The sequence below is a fragment of the Sinocyclocheilus anshuiensis genome, unplaced genomic scaffold (genome assembly GCF_001515605.1).
Source record: "Sinocyclocheilus anshuiensis isolate Anshui unplaced genomic scaffold, SAMN03320099.WGS_v1.1 scaffold328, whole genome shotgun sequence".
NCBI lineage: Eukaryota > Metazoa > Chordata > Actinopteri > Cypriniformes > Cyprinidae > Sinocyclocheilus > Sinocyclocheilus anshuiensis.
Window position 1 is genome coordinate 426,186 of NW_015558621.1, and position 27,089 is coordinate 453,274.

General features: G+C 37.5%; 1 protein-coding gene across 1 annotated transcript in view; it reads right to left on the minus strand.

Moving 5' to 3' along the window:
- Positions 1-27,089, minus strand: part of LOC107680663 (mono-ADP ribosylhydrolase 1) — a 59,541-nt gene that overhangs the window by 10,632 nt on the left and 21,820 nt on the right. The window contains exons 4-5 of the mRNA XM_016476667.1: positions 8,194-8,223; positions 1,956-2,072 (exon numbers count right to left, since the gene is read on the minus strand). Of these exons, the coding sequence (XP_016332153.1) occupies positions 1,956-2,072; positions 8,194-8,223 (147 nt within the window). The remainder of the gene's footprint in view (positions 1-1,955; positions 2,073-8,193; positions 8,224-27,089) is intronic.

Consider the following 27,089-nt stretch of genomic DNA (forward strand, 5'->3'; position numbering starts at 1 on the left):
GATGAATCTACTCCAAACTTGCTATTATCAAGCTCTAAATCACTCCTCTGTTTGTTCCCCCCTCCTTCCCTCCTTCCTCCTGCCTGCTCGCCTTTCTCTTCCCTCCTCTCCCTCCCTCTCAGTGAAAGGTTGTCTGTCTTTCCGCTACCAAGTCTCACTGTTCACTCATCCAGACCAAACCCAAGTCTCCTGTCTCGTGCACAAAGGGAGGCCCTGGACTCTCCCACCAAACCCCCTGGAGAAAAAGTCACTGTGCACAACTATATGCCCATTCTGCAGCAGGGGAGCAGGGGAGCAGGTGCGTCGATTTAAAAAAGGCAGCCAGCTTAGACGAACTGCTTATCATCTGAAAGGTCCGAAGGTGTTTCACTCACTTTTTGTGTTTCTCTCCTTTTTCTCAAATTCAAATCTGCTTGACAGCTGAGTTACAATGTACCAGCAGTCACCGGCCGATCGAGCATGACGGGCCGCACAATAGATCACTCTCCTTTCACCTTGGCTTTCAACCGATCGGTTTTGACAAGAGAAGGCTGTGATTTTCAGAAAGCTGCGGCCCAAAATTCATTCAAAATAACAGCCTGGAATCTGAGGTCATTATAAACGTACAGTGTATTTCATTTGGATTGTTTCATAAATATAATTAAGTAACTGAACCTTGTTATTCATCCAGTCTATGAGCAAAAGATTAGTTAATGAAGTCTTGTGAAGAGATGCAGTCACTTTTTATAATTAACAGATTAAGTTTATGTTTTTTTTTTTTAATTTTTTTATTTATGGGTCTGAAACAACATCAGGGTGAGTAAATTATGACAATTTTAATTTTGGAGGTGAACTCTCCCTTTTAACTTGTTCTTGCATTGGATATGATTGACATTTCAAATCTTTCAGCATGTTCAGCTGAGGTTTGCTATTACTTTTCCAAATGACCAGTGCGTTTATAATCCGGTTGATGACATAATGGGTGAAAAAAACACCATAGATTTGCACTGAAGGAGTCATATTTAAAGCCCAGACAATGACACTTGGAGATTGGCTGAACACCCAAGCATTTGTGGCAGCCAATTTTGCATAGACAAATTTCAGAACATGTAAAAATCTAGTGAGAGAGAGAGGGAATGAACTCGAACCCACACCAGCAGAAAATTTTGAAATGTTACATTTTACAGCTCACAAATCACAAATAGCCCAAACACCTGTTCGTACATAACTTATAATCAGATCAGTCATTATACAAGCAGTGTGCGGTGGGCACAGTCAGACACAAACACTAATTTCAGTCCTGCAATTACTGCTGATATTTACTGTTCTACTTCCCACAGTTTAGTACAGTTCAAAGAGAGAAGAGAAAGAAAAACGAAGTTGGAGAGAAAAATCAACTAAAGATGAAGTAAATCCTAACAAAGAGCATAGCCTAGAGTGCGAGGCAAATCATCGATGTGTATCCGTGTGTGTGAATGTATATGTGTGTGTGTTGTTGGGAGGGGGGTTGGTGGCTGGAGAATCAGCAGCGTGTGCATCTCTGTCTCTGAACAGCTAGGTACGGTGGGGGGGATCATAAATTAGACAAGGAAATTACTGCTAAGTGTGCGATTATTCATATGGCAGCGTGCAACGTGTATGCAACCGTTTGACATTTCACTAGAGAGGTTGCACAACACCTGCTTACAATCGTAAGACGGGAAATTAAAAACCGTGCAAAAAATGTACTTTATGACATTTATCAAGTGTAATTTACTTTCTACAGAAGTATGGTGCTGACTTTGAAGCGATCAAGCGTAAACACAGGCAAGGTTTGCTCTTCGCCTTATCCATCCAGCATACTGGAAAAGATGCTCAGGTTTAATTCTACCAAATGATTCTGAATTCACACATCAACATTACAGAGTTCAAAACATTTCAGACTGATGTTTATATGCCATTTGTATGATGATTGGTGTGTTTCATGAGCGACTCACATTTTGCAGGCAGACCGTAGGCTCCGGTGATCTTGGCCTCCCCCATTTCACAGCCGTTCAGAGTGGCACATTCCTTCCTCAACAGAGGACCAGCCCCACGATGAATGGCACCATCCATTGAAAACTGGAAAATAGTTTATTATATGTAATATGTATATATGTGTGTACTTAACCATATCTTGGGGAGAAATTTGCACCTAGAAAACATGCATAAAAATGCAGTAAATATTTTTTTCATATTATAAGGCAATAATAAGGCAATAATATGCCTATGTAAATTTCCTAATTACTATATATATATATATAACAATTATGCAGTTCACTAGATTGGTTTACCCAGTGACACATCTTACCCCACTCTCCCCTAGAGAAACACTGTAATGCTGATGTTTTTTTACAAACCCAATTCCCATTTATCATTTGAGGACACAAAAAAATCTGATTTCTCATAGCACTGAGGGCAGCAATTTGAGGGCCATAACAGTTTTACTCGAGGGTTTTTTAGCACCCTGGCACTTTTGCTGATATGTGCTCAGAATCTGCAGGAGCGAGAGATAGAGTGATAAAAAGATAGGGAATATATACTGAGAAACACCAAAGAGAGAGTGAAGTGGAGGAAAAAAACAGAGAGAGAGACGGAGGGACAGATGGAGGGAAGTTGTACTCAGGGCTTTGGAGCGGAGGAAAGGAGGATGAGAGGAAGGAATAAGGGAAAAGATGCGAATGTGGTGACGAGGTACGCCTGTTGGGAATAGTTTGCCTTCCTGTGTAATTGCAACATGCATGCACACACGCTTTTTATATTACACAGACATCTTGTTAGCAGGTGCTAACTGGCTTCTTGCTTACTTGACAAGGGGTTTGTGACATGGAAAAAACATATAATATTTTCCTATATTGCATGCACAGCTTTCATTTCCACTGCAATTTAACAACATGCATGCATATTTTTAAACCTGGATAAATATGATTTGCAGGCAGCTGTATATGATGAGCTCTTCCTAATAATAATCATCCTAATAATAATATTGCATGACAACAATTATGCAGTTCACTAGATTGGTTTACCCAGTGACACATCTTACCCCACTCTCCCCTAGAGAAACACTGTAATGCTGATGTTTTTTTACAAACCCAATTCCCATTTATCATTTGAGGACACAAAAAAATCTGATTTCTCATAGCACTGAGGGCAGCAATTTGAGGGCCATAACAGTTTTACTCGAGGGTTTTTTAGCACCCTGGCACTTTTGCTGATATGTGCTCAGAATCTGCAGGAGCGAGAGATAGAGTGATAAAAAGATAGGGAATATATACTGAGAAACACCAAAGAGAGAGTGAAGTGGAGGAAAAAAACAGAGAGAGAGACGGAGGGACAGATGGAGGGAAGTTGTACTCAGGGCTTTGGAGCGGAGGAAAGGAGGATGAGAGGAAGGAATAAGGGAAAAGATGCGAATGTGGTGACGAGGTACGCCTGTTGGGAATAGTTTGCCTTCCTGTGTAATTGCAACATGCATGCACACACGCTTTTTATATTACACAGACATCTTGTTAGCAGGTGCTAACTGGCTTCTTGCTTACTTGACAAGGGGTTTGTGACATGGAAAAAACATATAATATTTTCCTATATTGCATGCACAGCTTTTTTTCAGTCCTCATTCACATGTGCTCCTTACATGCAACCCCACGCAACATCTAACCACATGCACACACACAAAATTTCTGCATACAAAAGCATTCGTTAACAGTTGTTCTCAATTTCCCATCAAATCAGTTTGGCCTGGACTGAGGGGCACTAACCAGTGTTATTGAAAACACACCCTTTTATTGGCTGAGCTGGTCACCATGGCAGCCATTAGTAAGAGCATTTGATTGGATCTGGCACATCTGCTTGCCCGTGTCACAAATCCCTCGACACCAAAGCACTATCTCTCTCTAAACACTCGCCCGGCGCCCTGGGTTTTCAACCAGAATACCAACATTCCACTCAATGCCAAGTGGAGGACAGAACACACACATTCTCACTCAAAAAATTAAACAATCAATCAATACTTATCCATGTGTGGCTTTCCAGGTTGCTAAAAACAGGGCAAAGAAATCTCATAAACAGACTTAAAGAAGATTTAAAAAGGAGCCATATGCCAAAATACAGCATTACACCACAAACGCAACAAAACCCCCAAAGAGACTCTAATGTCACAGTGTCCTTTCATACAATCTGGAGCTCTCTCAGCTCTGAGCATCAGGACTGATGTCTCCCACTGTAATAAACAGAAAATTTTGATCGCCTGTGCCATTTCCAAGTATGATCCATTTGACCAGGAATGCAGAAAATCCAGCATGAATTATTTTTATCACTCACTCACTCACTCACTCACAGCCTCTCTTCCTTCCTTCCTTATTCACTTTCATTTTCCATGTTTCTTCCTTTCATTTCCTGTCTCGTACATAGCAAAGTTGTATTATGCAGTATTTTTGTCTTGTTTTCCAGTAAAAATATCAGAACATCCTTTAAAGTTTATAGAAAGATTATACAGTATATATATATATATATATATCTCAAGGCAAAATTGTGATAAGACTTACAACAAGGTAATAAGACAATCACACTTGTTTTTAGAGAATATTAAATAAAAATTTTCAAACCCCATTGGCAAATTACAGTATAAACCCCACTAAACTGTGACATTTATGCTTAAAAATAGTAGACATTCTCCGAAACAACATTTACCATACACATTATCATATTATATTATATCAGATTATTGCATAATTGTTTTGCTTCTCAAGTGATTAAAGAATACATCTTGAATGATGTTTAGTTTTCTAATGTCAATGGCAAATAGTTTTGTTCTTCTTGTCTCAAGCATAAATCTAAAAAATTGATGTAGTGAGTGTAGCGCTTTGAACAATTTACCAGTGAGGTAATAAAAATAAAAGATAATTTAAGATCTTAGATTAGGTTTATTTAAAAAATAAACCTAATTTAAGACATATTCTCTGAAAAGAATCTTGTTAAATTGTTCCAAGCAAATTTAGTTTTAAGGATGTTTAGATATCATTTTTGGAATAAGAAAAGACTAAAATACTTAATAAATTGATTTTTGCAGTGCATCAAAAATGCTGACTGAGAATAGATGGTGCTAGAGTTTGAAAAACAGTATCTGAAACAAACTATATATGACTGTACAACACATCCTAACTCTTTTTTCTGTTGTTTTAAACACATCCTCTTGTTTTTGCCCTCAGCTTTAGTACTTTTCCTGCTTTAAACACCAACAGGCAGAGGCTAACCCCTCATCTCTCTCTCTGCATGCAATGCTCTGAGGCTGGTGTCCTCCCTGATGTATTGTTTGTCCCTGCCTAATTATCACCCAGGTTTGCCTTAACAAACCTCAGGAGCGGAGCCAACAAAAAGAGAGGGAGGGTGTGCGAGTGCGAGGAACCCGATGTGTTTGCGTATTGGCGACAGAAATAGAGAGAAAAGAGGTGTTGGAGTGTTAGGAAGTGAGGAGAAGAGCTGATAGGGTAGGGCAGAGAGACAGAAGGATGGGTGCGGAGTAAAACAGAGACAGCGAAAGGGAGATGGAAGACATGCAGAGGCACGAACTGACAGTGAGGTTTAAAACGAGGGAGGTGAAGGTCAGGCCTAAATCAATCGCATTTGCCATTTGTGTTTGAGGAACTGCATAAAAAACCCCCAGGTCAATATACAGCAGTGCGCACTTCTGAATTTGTGTTTGTGTGTGAGGGACGTGGTTCTGATGAGTAGGATTCTCGAGTGCAGATTTATCACTGGTATTGATTAGCTAACGGGCAGGCACTTAACACAGGCAGAGAGCAAGAGCGGCACACGCTTACAATCAACACACACATGCATTCGCACAAATACTGAGTCAACAGTTGGACATTTCTGTTCATTTGCATAGCACTCTACTATAGTAAATTACATTTGTTAGATTTTGCAATGCACTTTCAAAATACACATACACCTCTCACACAGACAGAGTATGTACACTGCCATTTCCATTCAAAAGTTTGGGGTGGGTAATTTTTTTAAAATGTTTTTAAAAGAAGTGCCTTATGCTCACAAAGGCTGCATTTATGTGATCAAAATACAATAAAAACAGTGTTATGAAATATATACAATATATTTTAAAATGTAATTTATTCCTGTGATGGCAAAGCTAAATTTTCAGCAGTCATTCCGTCTTCAGTGTCACATGATCCTTCAGAAATCAGTCTGATATGCTGATTTGTTTCTCAAGAAACATTTATTATTATTAATGTTAACAGTTATGCTGCTTAATATTTTTTTGTGGAAATTGCGATACATTCTTTGATTAATAGGAAGTTCAAAATGAACAGCATTTATTTTAAATAAAAATCTTCTAATATGATAAATGTCTTTACTGTCACCCTGTGATCAAATTAATGCATCCTTTCTGAATGTAATGATTTCTTAAAAACATCTTACTGACCTCAAACTTTTGAATGGTAATGTATATTAGATTTAACATAGCACATTTCAAGTTTGAAGTTAGTTTAAAAATTTGAAAGCACAAAATAAGACATGTACAATTATCACAGCTACTGACAGTGTTGACATTTCTAAAGCAATGCTTATTTATAGTGTCACACATGACAGCTTATTGCAGTTTACTTTTAAATGGTTCATAATTTACTAGAATTTTTACTTTGTGATAATGACTACATTATCTCGCTACAAAATAAAATAATAAATAAATAAATACAATAATTTAAACTCAAAGTAATAGCTTATGTTCATTTATTTATCACATATTACCATATTTTATTTATGTGAGAAGAAATAGGTTGCACAGAATGCCATAATTTGCCAATTAGGAACAAGCATTCAAAAGAAGGATGGTTTTTTTTTTTTTGAATGCTGTCCTGAAGGGATAGTTCACCCAAAGATGAACATTCTGTCATAATTTACTTATCTGGAACACAAAGGAAGATATTTTGAAGAGCACTGGGGTCCAAGCAAGGTTTGATTTTCATTGTATTGGATAAAAAAAGTTTTTCAAAATATCTTCTTTTGTGTTCTACACAAGAAAGAAATTAATACAAGTTTGGAAGGACGGTGAGTAAATGATGAGAGAATTTTCATTTTTATGTGAACATTTTCCTTAATACTGTCAAGATGGTTTAGCAGCTAGTCTGGTGAAACCACGTGTGCTGATATGAGATAGCTACTGTTGCTATTTCAGGTGAGAGGTGATTTCACACTGCACAATCTATTGGAAAAACAGTTGTTACATGTAACACACTCGTTATTTAGAATCTCTTGAGAGCAGGAACATTACAAGCCTGTAACTAATGACTAAAAGTGCAATCTGAGATAATTGCAGACGTAGTTACGGATCCTCAGGAGAAAACTACTTATTTGATGGGCTGTAGTTTATATGTTGGATGTCTAACAATGTCAGTATTGCCCTGTTTGTTCTTACAAACAATACTACAATACTATCATGAAACATGTTCAAAAATAGATAGAATTACCATGGTAGCATATCCAAAATACCATGGCAGCTTGATACTGTTTTTGTCCTTAAAATATTAGTTAAGACTTAACTGTTCATGCAGCTGCAATGCCAAAGAAGCTCATTGTTTGATGAATATGTGTATGTACAGATAGATGGGTGAAATCTGAAGGCTTTACTGTATTTCTGAAAAGATCTACCGTCTTGTCAGATCAAAGTACTGTTTAATATATCACAGCGAGCAAACGGTTTCGAAAAAGCACAGTCTCTCTTTAATTCTGCCGTTTTATTCAGAATCTGCTGATGAATTGTTTTTCTCTTGTCAGTGTTTGTGGGCATGTGTGTGTTTGTGTGTTTGCGCGTTGGGAGGGAAGGGCCGCTCTATCAGAGATGGTTTAAGAGTTTAGCGCTCATTTCATCTCACTGGGTCTCTAATCGCTCTTTTGCTCCTCAAATAGCGCCTCTGTTCTCACTCACGGGGCTATCAGAGATCGTCTGTTCAAATTCAGAAAAGTGCAAAGCCTCAGGCTGACAACAGCTCCCATCACACACATATGTTCTCGCTCTCTCACCTTTGTTTCCACCTGCTGATTCTCACTTGCTCTCTTTCACCTTCTAATTCCTCTCACCTCTCCGATGCTTCTCTCCTCTAATGTCTTTTCCCTCTTGAGCTGTGTCTAGATTTGTCTCATTCAGCCTCTGAAAAAGAGGGGAAAAAAGAATTGACTCACCTCCTCCTCCACCCAGAAGTGTCTTGTTAGCTGAAACGACAAAAGAAAACAGAAGACTCTTCAGGGAAGATGTCAGAGACATTACAGCAAGAAAAACAGTGACTTAAAACCAAATTAATGCCTTACTGGTGACTGAAAATACAAATTCAATCCGAGGGGAAAAGGTCAAGGATGAGAATTAGTTTAAGGACTTAAACTCAATATTAACACACCACTGTTCAAAAAAAGTTTGGAGTCAGTAAGATTTTTTTTTATGTTTTTGAAAGACGTTTCTTATGCTCACCATCTTCATTTAATAAAAAAAATTGCTTAAAAACTGTATTGAATTACTGTGGTGGCAAAGCTAATTTGGTGCTCAAGTAATATTTCTTACTATCATCAATATTGAAAACAGTTGTGCTGGCTAATAATTAAACATATTTACTGTGACTTCTGACAAATGTGTCCTTGCTAACAAAAAATATGAAATATGAATTAGTTTAAAAAAAATCTTCCTGACCCCAAACAGAAAGGTGATGTATATACACTTTTCATATATAATATAATATAAATATATTATATTATATTATATTAAATACATACATACATAAATATTTCTCATTATATGACCCCTTTAAATGTTAAGCTCCTTTGTCAGACTGTATAGATGCCTTAGTTTTCTGCTTGCTTAGTAAACTAAGCAAAACGCAGCCGTAAACCTGGTTATCCAAAGTGCTAATTGACATGTCCATCAATTCAGTAAAAAGCAGGGTCTTGAACCTGTGTCATGGGTGAAATGAAAGCCTTTATTCAATTTTACAAATTAAACTTGTAGATACAGAGCTGCTTTTTCATTACAAGACCTAAATGATAGACAATATATACATATAGTTTTTGTCTATCAGTATTAATTTCAATAAAAAGGAAAAATTGCATCTGTTCACAACAGGGCTGAGCATTTGAGTTCAAGTACGAGGCTGGTTGCACAACAAAGCAGCACTGAAACAACATTGTTTCATGATCAGACAGGGAAGTTAAAACACAAATGAGCAATAAGATTACTGATTATTTTTTCCCATTTAAAATTCATTACACCTCTGCACACGTTAACATTAAACCGTATGATAAGTGACGAGCTTATGAGCCAACAAATAATTTACCAGATGGAGTTAATGTAAGCCCAGACAAACACAATCGAATAGACACACAGCCACTGAAAAAAAGGACAAACACACACACACGCACAATTTAGCAACAGAGATAGACTGACAAACAGAAAACAGTATGGAGAGAGCGGTAACCATAGCAACCCCAAAGCCCAAAGGTTTGTTACTGAAACCTAGTTAATTACAGGGAGGGCAAAGGAGGAGAGACGGAGACAGACGAGAAGATAGAGACAGGAGAGACGGAGCAGGAAAGATGTCATTTGCAAGTGGATGTCCCTTTCTCTCCTGTCTGTCAGAGAAAAAAAACTACTAGTGAGAAGAAAAAGGGATCAGATATGCACGAGGAAGGACAGAGAGCAAAACAGTGGGAGAGAGAATGAGCGAAGGCTGTAAGTTGATGATACCCCAGGGAGAGAGATTTGCCATCTGCTTAAACCCTGTGTGCAGTGTCTTACCCAGGGGAAGGGTGACAGTAGTACCATAGAGATGATGATGTTCACACACACACACACACACACACGACTCTGTGAGGCATACTGACATGATGAGATTGTATGCGGGAATGTGTTCACAAAATACAATCTTCTTATTCAGAACTGTAACAATTCCTTTCAGGCAGGATGAAATGGATCTGCGATGAAAACAATGTCCATGAACATCAATACCGAGGTTGGGATTGTAAACAAAAATACAGTGCTGATTCTTAGTGTCAATTCGACTTCACACAGCAAAGCACACAGCAAGAGGCAATATGATTTGCCATCTGCTTAAACCCTGTGTGCAGTGTCTTACCCAGGGGAAGGGTGACAGTAGTACCATAGAGATGATGATGTTCACACACACACACACACACACACACACACACACACACACAACTCTGTGAGGCATATTGACATGATGAGATTGTATGCGGGAATGTGTTCACAAAATGCAATCTTCTTATTCAGAACTGTAACAACTCCTTTCAGGCAGGATGAAATGGATCTGCGATGAAAACAATGTCCATGAACATCAATACCGAGGTTGGGATTGTAAACAAAAATACAGTGCTGATTCTTAGTGTCAATTCGACTTCACACAGCAAAGCACACAGCAAGAGGCAATATTATACGCCAATGATGAGAGTTTACGGGCGGATTAGGATCACAGAGAGGAATTAGAAAAACAAAAACAAAAGGACGAATAGCTGAGAATCAAAAAAAAGTTCAACAGAAGGTTGGGGGTGAGAGGAGGGACGGACGTGGAGGAGAGGCAGACAGAGAAAGCGAGAGATAAAAGCTGGGAGGTACAGAGGGATCAAGAATGTGCAACAACACAGGTACGGAAACACTAAATGAAAAGCTGAAAAGAACAAAAGAGAAAAAATTTTTTTTTTTTCTTCAAGAAAACAGCACAGCATGAGTTTGCATCATAATACACAAGACAGAGAACAATTGAGAGTGGGTTTTTTGCTTTTTATAATAAATGCATTAATTAGAGGAGCTGACAGAAAAGTTCTAGCTCTCATTTTTCTTTTTTTCCTGAAAAAAGGGTTTATACACGACTAAACATTTGTTTGGGTTTTTTTATTTAATTTTTTTTATTAATGGCTTAAAATAAGTAAAAAGAATAAAAAGTATAAGTACTTATAAAAGCTAATACGGCTGTCAAGTGATTATAATTTTTCATCTAATTAATGACATGACATCATATCAATTTTTGGCTGATAAATTACCCCCTAAAATATCATTTAAAGTCATTATTGTGTTAGTTAAGAAAAGCAGTGAACAAACAAGGTTTAGAAAGGAATACTTGATTCAACATTCCATATATAATAAACATGGGTTTTCATTGGTGAAAATGAGCAAAACAGACAATATTGACAATTCTGTGCCTACAATGAAACACAAGATTAACTTCTTGTTTGTTGAACTATTGTATATCACTTTTGCAATATACATTTGAGAAAAAAAAATAAACAGCAAACTTGCTCGTGTGATATTGCTAAACTACGTATATCATATGATATAAATATAAGTTAAAAAAACCCATACAGGTGCATTTTTTGCCCTCACATCTTGAATTTTATGGGCATATAACTGCATCCTAATATACCTCATGTAGTCAGTCGCTTGTCCTGCATCATGTTCTTTAAAAACTGTCTGCAATGTACAAGAATGACAAACCGGTCTGGGCCAGGGTGGGCTGTCTTCAATGCGTTAAATAATTTTAATGCATTCTTTTTTCCATAATTAATCTCACCAAATTAGCATGTCAAATCAACAGCCCTATAAAAACTAAGTATTTACAAGGAATAAGTATTTACTGTACCCATTTATTAGTCATACAAATACAACAAGCATGGGTATACAGAAAAGGTGATGGTCAAGTGTGTGGAACGGAAGTCTGTGTTTCTGAAATAGCCTGCCACCAGGGAGAGGGGGTGAAACCAGAGAGAGAGAGACGTCGTGTGTATGTCTGAACAGATGTCCTTAATGTCTGACACTCCAGAACCCTGCAGACACCTTGGCTTGTGCGAACCATTGCATTCATAAACATACGAACACACATGTAGCCTACTGTACATTACGCAAACCTCCTCTCAGGAGGACAGCTTCATAAACATTTTATTTACTAAAGTCAATCCTACTCACAGTTCAGTGCACTGATAGCTCAGGACATGCACACTGCCTCACAGTCACATGCAGTAGAGGGAAGCCCTAACAGCAAACTGCATGCCATGCATTAAAATTTAATATGACAAAACCACAAAAAACAACACTGATGATGCTGCACAGAATCCCATTATTCAAAAGATGAATCAAAGTCTCAGTGAAAAAGTAAACATTCCATAAATTATACATTGTCAATGTATAACCAGGCTGGTAAGTTTATTTAGAAATGCAAGGTTACATGGTTTATGTATGTGAGTGATCAAACACCAAGACGCCCGCTAAAGAAAATGCTTGGAGTGTAATACCTGGCGAAAATTTATTATTTTAAATGTATAGAGTTGCCAGATGTGGTGAAGGTGCACATTAAAGTTTGAACTTCGCTGGTAGGGTTTTTATTATAATTATTTATTTAATAAAAATGAATGTTCATAGAATATGGTTATATTTTAATGTACATATAGGCCTACATAACACACACACACATATCGGCCTAAATATATATAAATAACACAAACACACGCGTATATACTGTTAGGTTTACAAACGCATACGCATATATAGGCTATATATATTTCGACATTTTTAATAATTTTATATATGGCTTAACGTAATATATATGACTATATCCTATTGAAAAATGGATGTTGTTTTGTTCGTAAGTGATCTATGTTAAAATCCGTCACTCCGCTGAGGAGATGAAGGGGTGGAGTGGCGCGAAAGAGAGAGAGAGCGCGAGGCGCATCGCTCTGAGTGACAGGAGAGAGAGAGAGTCTGAAATGTTCATAGAATATGGTTATATTTTAATTTACATATAGGCCTACATAACACACACACACATATCGGCCTAAATATATATAAATAACACAAACGCACGCGTATATACTGTTAGGTTTACAAACGCATACGCATAATATAGGCTATATATATTTCGACATTTTAAATAATTTTATATATGGCTTAACGTAATATATATGACTATTATAAAAATGGATGTTAACCTATTGAAAAATGGATGTTGTTTTGTTCGTAAGTGATCTATGTTAAAATCCGTCACTCCGCTGAGGAGATGAAGGGGTGGAGTGGCGCGAAAGAGAGAGAGAGCGCGAGGCGCATCGCTCTGAGTGACAGGAGAGAGAGAGAGTCTGAGCGCGCGCTACGGTCACAGCGAGCCTGCCTGACTGAAGACTGAGACAGTTAAAAACACAGAGAACGGGACAAGTCAAAACCATTGAAAACACACGGTCTAGACAAGAAGAAGATCAACATTTCTCAGAATATAAACGAAGGAAAGATGCCGTTTACCCAGACTGAGGTATGTTGCTCAAAACACTTCTTCCTATAAGCTACTTGTTACCAACGGTCAGACTGAGACCGCTTAGGTACATTTATTTTCTGTTCTGCTCAACTCTGACTTCAACTGAAATGAGGAATAAATATGTTTTTTATGCACATTATAAGCGCTGTTTAGAGTATACTGATATATTCTGACTGAATGCGTAGCCTGTAATTTGTCTTTCATTTGTTTGCTCTTAAGCGACTATTTAATCAGTCTGAGGCGGCAGTCACACAGGATTTAAATGCAGGCGCTTTGAATTAAGATCCTGGATTGGGACTCTCACTCATTTATTTTAATGACCTGTTATTAAACGTATGCGACTGTGTATAGTGCCTAAAAGCGCTTGTTTGCTCTTGATGTCCATTTAAATGCCGGTAGCTATACAATCTGGTGATTTGCATTTGTTTTTGTACTTTCAACCCTGGTGCAGGGTTTGCACAAGAGTTAGTGCATCCGTTTTTGAGCGTGTATTTGCACATATGGCACTTACTGTACTTTCTCTCATAATCGGTATAAAGACCATGTACTCCAGGACATCTAATAATATCACTGGATATTAAAAGACATCTTTATGGCACAGATTACAGACATTGCCCTATGTGATTTCAACTGAGATCAGACAAATCAGAACGCATTTTATAACGGTTGTAAATGAGAACACGATGCTTGAGTTATGACTCACTTTTATGTTTTTCTATGGATATCTCCTGTTGTTCAAATTAATGTTCACAGTAAAGTTCTCCTTTTACCTCTATCTAGTTTTTCAATAACAGACAGACATCTGTGCAATGAAAGAAAGAAAGAAATAGGGAATTGCAGTTTTGGGTTGCATCTTATTTATGAAAGCCAAAGGCACTCCTCAGTAAATCTTCAGGGAAATCATCTTGATTTCTGAAGGTGCAGTAAGTGCAGAGTGAGGGAGAGCGCATGTGTGTGTATGGTGGCAACACTTCTATATTTTATCATAATTCCTTATTTCTCATCTTTTTTCCCTGCCCTGTTGGTGACAGCCAGGAAACAGTGGGGGTTTTGTAGAGTCACCAGCATGAGTCCATAGCTGTGCCAAAACAGTGGGGCCAGTATGTAACAAACACACTTTACACTGCATGAGAGAAGTACAGCAAGGCCTGCATCATGCGCACACACACCCCTTCTAACACAGGCCCAGCAACCCCAAAACCTTTTTAATTACAAGAGTACCACCACAACTACACTTACACTTCTTTTCTTTTACATAAGCACCTTTGAGGTATGCATTAATATTTTTATTGCATAAAACAATCTATACATAAAAAAAAAAATGAACAATAGAAAATCTTGTCAAATTCAAGCAGCTCAAGTGATCCACCAAAGTCCATCTTGTGGTCACAAAACACAAGCTACATCAAGAGTGAGACATTTGGGATTAGCACAGTACTTCAGACCCAACTCCACTCACACACAGCAGATTACATAGATTTAGAGTACATCAACTCTAACGCAGATTAACATGGTGGTCAAATGCAGATGAGCAATGAAAGAAAGAGAGCAAGAGGCTGAGTGCAACACAGCTCAGTAAGAGAAAATTCATGAGAGATTAAATCTGGTTGTTCTATTTTTTTCCCCTTTCTGTTGAAACTATCTGAAAATGACCAAAACAAACATATGAAAAAATGTGATACATAGTAACATCATTTACATTTAAGAAACCAAACACAAAGCTTAGATATGAACAAATTCTCTATATTTTCAGATAATGATTTGTTTTTGTTTTCAATGCAGATACAGCTTAAACTATCTGTAAAAAGCACTGGCAGATCTCTTGGCAGCAGCTCTAGTTGTTTTATCATTCACAGTTGGGCCTGTGAGAGTGGCGTGTGTGTCAGTGGGGTCACTCTGCAGTGGGTTGCATGATAAAAACAGCACTACAAATTACAATAGGGATAAAGCAGCTTCACAACTGACTACTTTTCTATATATGTTTCCATGTATTAGAGAAAATAATAATAGGAGCACAGGTGTACACAGGCGTAAGTCACGTAGAGTACACCAAAATGATTGTTAGCAATAGTGGAAAATGTAAAAACAGATAAATAAACAGACACAAGCTATGAGCTTTCTACATGGTCATTTTTATTACAGCTATTTCACTATAAATTATTGACCATAGCCTTTCTAATGAATTGTTTTGTCAAAGCCACTAAGGTTTGCATCAAAACATCTAATGCACTTTGCATACAAAAACTGCATGGCAGTAAAGAATAGAGGAAAAAATGAGATGTGCCTGTTACTGGTGAGTGTTTTGAGGCTGACCGACAGACTGAGCAATTCATGATCTAACTATCACCACTGTTGCTAGAGCAACTTATATTCCATCAGATATTGGGTACTAGAAAGGTTTTTTGTTGTTTGTAGAACAAAATGGCAAACAACACACAAATAATACCAATAATAATTCCTCTCACCCTGGCACTACATTCAGAGCAGGAACAATTATGCAGTCTTTTGGTATGGCGTTAGAGTGTCCATTCAATATGCAAGTACTTCTAAAACTGCAATAATACAGTGTTCGCTCATGTTTTCTAGCCTGGCAGCTGTAATAATCTCACACTTCATTTCCCAGTCTCCCTAGCATTACCAAACACTTGTAATCTGGAGCTTTTACTCAGTGCTCACGACCACAAAGTTACAAATTGTGCTTTGCAGTTTTTGAAAATTATTGCTGCTTGCAATGCATAAATACATGCATGGTGGTGATCTGACTCAGGTGAAAATGATCTCTGTACAGTTTTGGTGAGAATGGTTGTTCAATAACCCTGTAACTTACCTGCAGTTAGGGGTGGGTAATATGATCATCATCATGATATATCAATATGAGTAGTTTTTTACACTATAACAAAACATATCATGATATAATTGTTTTTTGTTTTCATCATTATTAACATACAGAACCAGTGTCATAATTCTCTACACCAATATCTACTAACAGTACATTAACTAATGAAAGTAAAAAAAAATATTCAAATAATTATTGAAAGCAAGTAAACAGTCAGGGATAAAATAAAAACAATTACAAACAATAAATACAACAGAACAAAATAGAAATGAAATAAACTGGTACAATTGGTGATTCATATTTTAAATCATTCCCTTTAAACCAGGGGCAACATGAACATAACATGGCAAACATGTTGCACTACATCAAGCATTTTAATTTCCCCCCCATTTTTTAAGTGCTTTCTTTTCATAATGCCAGAAACTGAATGTTTACACAACATCAATGATCACAATCAAACCACTTCTGAAAAATCTGAACAAGGTTATGACACCAATACTCTTCTTTTAATCCACTTACTCTAATCTTATAAAAGACTCCAACTGAATCATAATTCGTAAGTTATTGATTAATTATATATTACAGTAAGGAGATTGATGCACAGCTCGAGAGAGCTCTGAGCTCTTAGTAATGTCCTTTTTAAAGAAGTCAGACTCGTCTTGCTCTCTGGAGAGGGAACAGTACTCACACAACAATGAGTGTTTTGTCTTATCCTCTGCCAGGCCAGGGTTGTCATAGACACAGGACCTACGTCAGTGTCATTTATTAATCAATGTGGCCGTTTTGGTCATTGACACAGTAATTTTTTATTTCGCCTCAATCAAATGCTCTTCTGTTGGACACAGATCTCTAGATGTGCCTCGCCTGCCGTGAACAAGTCAAGAAAAGACAGCGGTGTCTGAAAAGAAGTATGATAGAGGAGATTGTGTCTGGGGCAGGCAGAGTTTATAGGTAAAATGGGTCTCAAAGAGTTGCTTGTATAGCTCTAGAATCGATGAAATGGAGGCGATATGAATTAAGTGAATGTAGCTCTAGATAATTGGACAAGGTCTGAAAGGGGCCCGGAAGAGTCTGAATAGATGGATTTTATTATTCCACGCGAAAACCAGCTGCAAGCTCTGAAATAGGCTTTGATAATGCAACTAGTTTTGAAGTGCTGCTAATTTTAGCATGTGGCAGGTTAACGGAGTAAATCCGGACATATAAAATCACTTGCGATCTACGCCACAACTGACATAAAGCATGCCTATAGACTGTGCTTTGATTTTAAAGCACGTCCATTTAAACCCTGCAGCCTTCATTGAAATTACATAGCTTATCAAACACATGCTTGTTAAATCATTACAGCTCATTTATAATTTACATGCAGAGAGACCCATTCAACCAGAGCTACAACTTTTTATATTTGTGCTCAGTTACTTAAAGTGATACAATGTAGTGTGGGAAGAGCGCATAAATGCATGTATGTGTTTGAGCACGGCATGGTGCCTTGCAGTTTGGCTTTAAATTAGCTATAAAAAAAAACAAATGCACAGGCCTCCCATAGGAAGCCAAACACTGCTCAGCTTAGTAGAGATCGCTTCTGAACATGGTTCGTTTCACTCTGCTCGGTGAGTGGGGTTTGTCGAACATGTGGGCAACTTTGTTCACTGACCTAAATGCATGAATTGTCTTTATATAAAAAGTGCCACTTTTTATTCACCACACAGTGGGGGTTGTTTATTATGACATTTTGCTCTTTCTTGCTATGTGAAATGCTGATAAGAGAAATTTACCCACATTAAGTCAAATTCAGACAAACCTAATTATTTTTCTTCCCATGTACACGCTCTGCTTTTGAGTGTTTGTGTTTGATGTTCATAAGCACTGGCTGAAGGACAGCAAGAGGTATGATTGGTTGTTTGTATGTGATTGTGTGTGATTGTGTGTGTGTGTGTGTGTGTGTGTGTGTGTGTGTGCTTGAAGACAGAGAGAAATAGAGCAGTGAAGTATCCAGCACTTAAATTGTCTGCTTATTTCCAGTGACTGCATCATTTACAAAGAAACTGGGAGCATAAGAAAAAAAGAATAAAAGGGCAAAGGAGATATAGGAGTGACATGGTCATGCAAGGAAGGAATGCTATTTGAAAGAGAAAGAGAAGCTAGTTGAAAAGCATCTGTGTAACTTCACCAGAAAATGATTTACATATGTATGTCAGTGTTCAAGTATAATTCTAATAAAAGCCCATCTCATCCAGCCGGAAGGGTGGATTGTATATTGGCATAAAAATATTGGGATCACAAATGGGAAGGGAGACTGGAAAACAAAATAAATTAATAAATGTAAACAAATGAGAAGACAAGTGAAGAAAGGAAAATGGCTGGAAGTAGTGACAATGACAAATGTATGTCATATATTTACAATATTTATGATATACCCACCTCAAGAAAAGTAAACATTATATATGGCAATCTTAGAAATGTGATGGCAATAATAACATTTCCTCTAAAAAATAAAAGAAGGATGAATCTGAAAGAGGAAAAATAGACTAAAAGACTTCTGGAAAAATGTAGCATTTACCTGTTCATTAGGGATCATGACAGAGAGAAAAAAAATGAGTGGTGAAATGTAGAAAGAAGGCAAAAAAAGCATAAATGATTTCAGTAACAAAATACTGCATAAAATTTAGGGTGTACTCACACTAGGCACGGTTGCTTTGAACCGAGCCCAAGCGCGATTATCCCCCCTCCCCACTCCCCCACTGGCCGGCACTCACACTTGCACTAAACTTTCCGGGCCGGAGCACGCTTATGTCATGTGCGAGATAACGGAGAAAACCACTTTCGCTAATATTCGGTAGAATAATTAATAATTAATTTATAATTTATGTTGTGCATTGATTTTCGATTGTATGTATCAGCTGACGTTAATTAAATAATTTGCAGCTTTACTCGCAAAATACATTTCCTGTTCATCAATAAGGTGAGAACCAGAGCCATTATAAACCTAAATATACTTGATTGAATTAAATTAATTGAAAAGTGTAGTGTAGTAGTAGTAATAGTATATGTTTGCGGTCGTAATGATGACAGTAGCGCACACAAAACAGTATTTGATCCGTGCTCCGGCGCGGTTAGCGCTCACACTGCATGCGTACCGAGCCCAACCGAACCGTTCAAAACGCCTAGTGTGAGTACACCCTTAATGTTTAGTGTTTAGGCTATATAGTAAAGTCAGTTATCTCAAAAGGAAAAGAGAGAATTTGAACAATGTTCTCCCTGGAAATGTCTAAATGCATTTAATTTATGAGGTGATTCATAACATCTTATTTTCTGTATTCAGACAACAATGAACAACAAACTCAATACAAGAGCATATTTCTCATCAAGCCAAGGGTCTTAAAATGCTCTGTTAAAACTTCAGGGTCAAGAACATTATGTCTTGTCCATTCAAATGATTTTTTATGAGATGACTGTTTAGTACACATTTTATAGACAGATGAGATGTGGAGCTAACACTGTCAGAGTTTATATGAGGGGTTGGGGTTCATTTGCATGTTGCAGGTGCAGATGTACTAATCCAACTGCACAACCATCATGCTGCCGCATTTGACTCCATCTTTCATGATTAAGAAAAGGTAAATAAAGCTAATTCATTCTCCACTTTCTGTAGGTATTCAAGTCCATTCATGCATCTTCTTTGCACCTTATGAATTACAGTACAGTCATGCTGACATCTTGGCATCAGGCATAAAGAAAAGCAAGGAATATTAACAACAGTGGTGTGCCACTCAAAACACACCAGCATGAACTGAAATACAAATCAAAGTCATAGAATATTTTCATGACACAGAAAAACCCATAACAGAAATATAAGCATGAATGCCTTAGTTCAAGTTCCACTGTATCTGTCCTTGTCTCTGCATCCCTATGCGACTATAAAGCAACCAGCTTTAAGTATGCATGGTAAGCCTTGATGATTTTGTGTTGCATATACATTCAAAGGTTCTGTGTTATTTCAATGCTTTAGGCCTCTCTCTTCGCTTTCTCACCCTGTGCCACTTTAGTGCATCTTTATCACATTCACAAGCCACTGGCTCTGTTCAGTGCACAAACACTGAATATAATAAGGACATAAATCAGTATAGACATTTATGCATTAATGGTTCACAGATTACAGTAAATGCACTGGTGAACATCCAAGAGGACTGGAGCCAAGAGAGAGAGAAAGCACACAGTAATAAGAAGGGAAAATGGGGATATGGGAAAAAACAAGGTGCGTTCCCCTCTCTGCTCATCCACACATCCCTGTCACACTTACCCCTCATCCCTGCTTCTCCCTCTCTTTGCTCCTGGTTGTTCATACTAAAAGGCTGCAGTGTGTGGGTGTATGTTGAGAGGCTGGTCACATCCCTGCGTCTCCTGCCATTTTCAATCCCGTTGCTGAATTACCCCTGATTACCTTTAGCTAATTATCATCAGATCTTAGAGAGTGAAATACACACATACGCATGCACACACATATTACTATTCAGCACTGCAGAGACACTGGCAGTTAAAGATCTGAGACATCACCGGACTGCAAAAAAAAAAAAAGAGAGAGAGAACGGTACCTAGGCACCTCATCAAGGTGTTTGTACTCCACTGTCAAAACATCTCTGTAGCAATTATATATTTTTTTCCCCTTTCTTCACTGAATAGTAGGTAATTACAACGAGTAGACTGAGCAATGAATTAGACCGCTTCCTAAAAAGAAGCTTTGAAGCGTCATTAGCAAAAGACAGATCTGTCGTTTCTTGAATGTGACAACTGTAGACTATTCTAGAGCACTTACAATTCTAGAACACAGAGTCCCATTGACGAAACCTTTTTAAAACAGAACTGCGCTGTGGACTATCACTACAACACTATAGCCTGGAGGCCTATAGCACTAGTTTCACAGGCATGTGCTGATATGGGAACTGAAAAATATCCTGACACACAAGTATGCCCTCCGGCCAATGCTCTGCTAATACGGCGTCTATCTTTGTAGCCCCAATGTAAGTCACATGCACACATACAGTCACTCGCTGTTCAGTAAAATACCACAATTCCTGAGGGCCCTACCAATCATGTCATACTAACCAAGTCTACCGCTTTTATGTCCAAGGGACCAGACAGTAACATGAAGCTCTCCAGTTGTTTGCATTGTTAGCCAGCCAATACAACAGAGTTATTTATCAGTGCTTGTTGTGAATTAATAATGAACTGGATTTGCTGGGGAATAATTATTTCATGATGTACTTGAGTAATATTTTATGACAAAGCTGTGTGAGGAACAAGATAGACCACTAAGATTTCATGCTCCTTCATGATCCTAAGACAAAGCCCAGTGAGCCTGTCTTTGTGTCAGTGCTGTGAATATGTGTTGTTGTGGATACTGGGATTGACAGTCATTTCTGCCACCAAATTTGATTCCAATAGGTTCATCAATCTTCCTTCTTTCCTTTACTCCTCCATCTGTCCCTCTCTCTCTTTTCTATTCTCTCTCCCTCGCTCAGCAAATGAGAAATTGAAAGGCAGAGATGGGTAGGTTACGTGCACAGGATGGTAAAAATGTTTGACATGGGCTCATACACATTTGCATGCACACGAACACACATACACAGACACACTCACCCTCAAACATGCAAGGGCATACAAATAAAAGCACAGATCTGTCACCATTCTAATAACTTTAAGAACTGAGGACATCTGTACCATCAGCAATATTAACAAACCTGGAGCAGTGGAACTGCACCACCCTACTCCAGGTGAACATTATTACTGTCCATTTTCAGCATTTACTCAAGCATGTCTGGGGATGGAGGTCAGTGCGAGCATGACAGCATCACTGATATAACCTCTTATCATCTCTCATCATAATCTCTTCCCTAATGTGACTGCCCCATTATATCGTACGAGAGAGAGAGAGGCAGAGAGAGAAAGTTGAACAGAGAAGGGCAACGGTCTGTATATTTGTCTGGTTTTACACCCGCTAGACATTTTAAGGCATCTGCCTCAGTAGCCGTTATGTCATCTACCATCTAAGAGCATTGATTGGCGAAAATTCCCCAATACGTTCATTGATTTTAATTAGCCTTCTTTGTCCTTATTACTCCTCCTCTGCTCAATTCCCTTTACATTAGCTGTGTGCTTTGGAAATGCTCCCTGTCTCCTCACACACATGGTACTATGGGCCTCCGGTGATCCATTTTCACCTGGCTGCTACGTCCACATGGTGCATTAAATTTCTACAATAGTGTTTTTGATCACTCTCAATCTATGACTGAACCATGAAAAAGCAATTAGACTGGGAGCCAGTGGGACCCAGAGGAGACTTTCAACATCACAAACACAAATCAACCACGTCAGGCTTGGGAATTTAAACAAATTCAGCACACTATGATACAAAGAGAGTTAACAGTTGCTGGTTCAGAGGCTCAGTCCCAAAGCAGTAGTTCTTGAAAACATAAACTACAAACACTCAAACCGAAAATCTAAATATATGAAAATACACTATGCCTAATTTTAGACCTAAAAAAGCTTATTTGCTCTCAGAAATCTGGCAGGAAAAAAATCTTGCTGTCTTTACCTAATACAGAAAACTGAGTCAGAACAGACACCCATACCTCAGTCTTGTCAACAATGTGACCCAGTTTGCAACAATTTTTGCATTTTTGGTCCTGGCTATGGCTTAGAGCAGTCTGTAAAAGAGATTTTCCACTTAATTCTGCACACTGAACTTGACTTCACCATTTTCAGAGTTGATATTCTTTGAAATACAGTTCTTTTTAGGTCGAGCCAAGTTTAAAGAGAAAATGACACACTGTGAATATAAAAGTCTTCTGTCCTGTCCTGGCACTCTAATTTACTGAAAATGTTTTCTTCACAGATAACACGGTCCCAAAGATGAGGGGTTACAACATCCCTGTGTTCCGTCAATCCTCATTCAAGAAAACACAATCAACATGATGTCAACTTTGAAGGGCACACTGCAACCTGAATACACATCATCTGCTCGGATATACTCTTGCTGTACGGAAGTGATGAAAATGTTGATTCTATTGATTGACACTGGAAAAAAATTCTAGGGTTTTTCTGGTTGATATTATCCTTAATAATAAGGATAATATAATCCTTAATAATTCAGTGCCTACAATTCAAAGAAATCCTACAAATAAAGGGTTGCAACTTTTGGTCACTTAAGTCGAAGGACATAGAGAATCAAGAAGAAAGTCCTTGAGCCCTTTATTAATTTCCTATCTTGAATAAAGAGGACGATTGTCGCTGTTCAAACTCTTGACTGCTAAGACCTACCAGCCAAAGGACAATGTGGCCTCGCTAGATGGTAAGAACAGTCGTTTATAATTCTGTTGTAAATAATACAATATAAATACAATATGAAAATGTGTAAAGAGTTGGGTGGCTGAATAAAAAAAAGATTGTGCAGCAGGAAAATATCCTTTTATATTGTCAACAGAATTGAAGTAGACACCAAAAAGAAAACAAAGAAATAAAGACTCAAGAGAAGGATCAAAAAAGCAGATTTAGGCAGAATTAAAATGCAGGATTGACACAGGAGGATCAGCAGGATATACTGGAAAAGAAAAAAAAAACAGTACGATTAAAGAAGAGTATAAGAAGAGATTACAGACGCACAGTAGGCGGTTACGGAGATGGCCGGGATGAAAACCTTCTTCAGAGCATAGAAACATTTGAGTGAAGGATAGAGAAACAGATAAGAGACGCGGAACAGCGAGAAGGTAAAGTTAACCTGCCTACACACAAATGTTTCAAACCGTGTAGCAAGTTAGAGACGGAGTTTCTCGCGGTCACTCTGCCATCTAAAGGCAAACTTGCAAGTTGTTTTGTGCATCAACTCCACAGTGCACTGACAGCCCCAAACACAAGCAAAATGCTACTATATTTTACTAGCTTTTGCTATGAAAAAGACTTGAGAATAAAGGCATGTTTTATTAGGTATTCAACAGACCTTTTTGCTATTTTAATTTCTCTCTGTCCTCAGGCTCCCACCCCTCTTTGTGAAAATACACTGTCAGGCCTGAGAGACAGCTGATTTTTTTCCTAAAAATACCCAAAATGTATACAGCTATTAAATGTGACATTTAAATTGCTTCCATTTTCATGCAACACATCTCATTTAAAAAGAGACGAAATTTATTTAACACGATTATGAGTGGGCCATATGACCAAAACTTTATATGAGTAATTTATTTATAGATAGTGATACATATCAAATATATATTTCCTGTAAATAAGGTTGCTATGACATCTACATTGTAGAGACCAGCGGAATTTCAAACAAACAAACAAAAAGTCCTAAAAATGATTGAAAATAATTAAACTGTCAGTAATAAAAAAAGCTAAGGACAAATACAATAGAATAAAAAGATACAAATGAAACAAACTGTGCTTTAATGTTTTTTTATGCAAGTCTCAAGCAGTTTACAGCCTACTACAGAAATGAATAATCAAATGTAAAATAAAACAGCATAGTCTTCACTGTAAGAATTAAACTTTTTTGTTTCTTATTAAAGCTACAAAAGTCCTTCACTCAAGAGCAGTGTGTGATTTTGAATTTGTCTTTTGTTGTTTAATTAATATTAAGCGCACAGTCGCAGCAGGAAAATAGCCCGCTGTCACTTTAAGAGCCACACGGATCCAATTTACCGTTACACGCGTATTTTCATTCTCAACTCTTTATGTTCATTTATTACATGAATAATCACTAAGCGCTGCATTTTGACACATTTTTGCGTGTATTTGACCGTTTAGGCATGCACCTTGAGCTAAAAGATGACTTTACATGTCTGTGTTCTGTTCCGTCTCTGAGCGCATATATCTTCCTGAGGTGGAGCGCAAGTTCTCTTTTGCGCTTTTAAAAACATAAATAAATATACTTATATAAATCAAGCACGTCCCATTTTGCAAAAGTCACGTTACATGATTTTACTGATTTGCACGTGAAATTGGGCTTTTATGGAGGAACGAAAGCGCAGCGCTGGAAAAGGAGGTGGAATGGGGGCGTAATAATCGTTTTATCTCGATTATTGTATTTTCATAATCATTGGAGGCCAAAATCGAAATCGAAATTGTTTTTCGATTAATTGCACAGCCCTAGTCAAAGCAAACAAGATGAAAGTGTTTCCAATAAAATGGAATAATTTCCAAGAAAAGCAAGCTTTTCTCTTTCAAATTTCCTCACTATTTCTCCATCTCTAAGCCAAGGGTTTGTTTTGCATGTAGTTGCTGCCTAAGGTAACAACGTTTGTAACCAAGAGGCAGCCAACCAACTTCCATTTGGCCTGGCCTGCAACACAAACAACCTCCAATCCCATAGGATGCCAGGCAGCAAAAAGAATCAGGCCCCAGCAGAGAGTGATGTACACCAACGCTTTACACACAAATACTCACAAAAACAAGTACGTTTTGGATTAGTCACACAGGAGTATGATAATGTCTCAAAATTGAGTACATATGTACATTTTAATGAGAAAAAAAATATTTTCCATTATAAAAAGAAAATTTGCGACAAGCTGGAAATTATACAACTATAATGTAATGCCATAATTAAAACTTTTTTTCTACAATGCAGGGCATACAATGCAAAACATTACTGATTGGTTGGCAGTTTTATTACAATGCTAAACAATGCTTTTAATGTTGTTTCCAGGACTAATCACGTTTCGGCATTTTCAATAAAATAACATAAATGTTAGATATTTTAGACAGTTTAGCCAGTGTAGACAGTTTTTTTCCCCCCAAATATTGAATATAGCCTATACTTTTTTCCCTTTGATACATTTTAGACCTAAGGGGACAGTCTAGATATTGAATTATTATTAAAGGGGTCCTATTATGCTATTTTACAAAGTCTTGATTTTGTTTTGGAGGTGTACTAGAACATGCTCTCATGCTTGGTGGTTCGAAAAATGCATTATTTTTCACATAATTTTCATTATTACAATACCTCTCTCCCCAGTCTGGCACAAATGGCTCGATTAGTTCCGGGTTTGATGAATGCCCGCCTTCCGAAAAACGAAATGTGATGTGATTGGTTAGCTGTCCCAGTGCGTTGTGATTGGCGAACAGCTTAGACGGTGTTTCAGTACTGCCCCGCCCCTTGCCAAAGCAGCAAGTTCCGTCTGCTCCGGTATAGTTAAGGATGGCGACAATATTGCCATATCAATTTGAGACCCCGAGAATATTGAACAAGAGGATCATGCAGAACCTTTGCACATACGGATATTACAAGACATATTAGAGTGGTAACATTATTGTTAGGGATGCACGATATTGGATTTTTGCCGATATCTGATATGCCGATATTTTTCAACTCATTTTGGCCGACACCGATATATTTCCTTTTGTTTGGAAACAACACCAAGTCTCTCCTGTGCAGAAATTATAAGCAAAATATTTTTAATTTTGGTTAGTTTTTAACAAGAACTTGTTTGTTAGAATTAAATAAACAATAATGAAGGGTTTTGGACAGTACATTGAAGCTTTGAAAATAACTATAAATAAACTATACATCAATCGCTGCATTTTTTTTTCCCCAGAAAGATGTGGTGTTAACCCTAACATTTTATTTTAAGATTTAACATTTTTAGATTGTCTAAAGAAAAAGAGTTGGAAAAATTCTGACAATCTTTTAGAGCTTATGATTTGTTAAAAAAATTAAAACGCATTGCACATTAATGAATAAATCGGTATATATATATAAAATTATTTAATTTACAAGTGTCATGTTTGTGATTTTTTCATGTAAGCTATAGCTTCTGACCTTTAAATCAAAACATACTCATGATTTTATGACATCAATTACTGCTTTATTTAATCAGAAACACAGTCTAAATGTTATTTGTGTAGGCTATTTTACTTTTAATTTAATTAGAAGTAGGCCAACAGCGCCCCCTACAGAT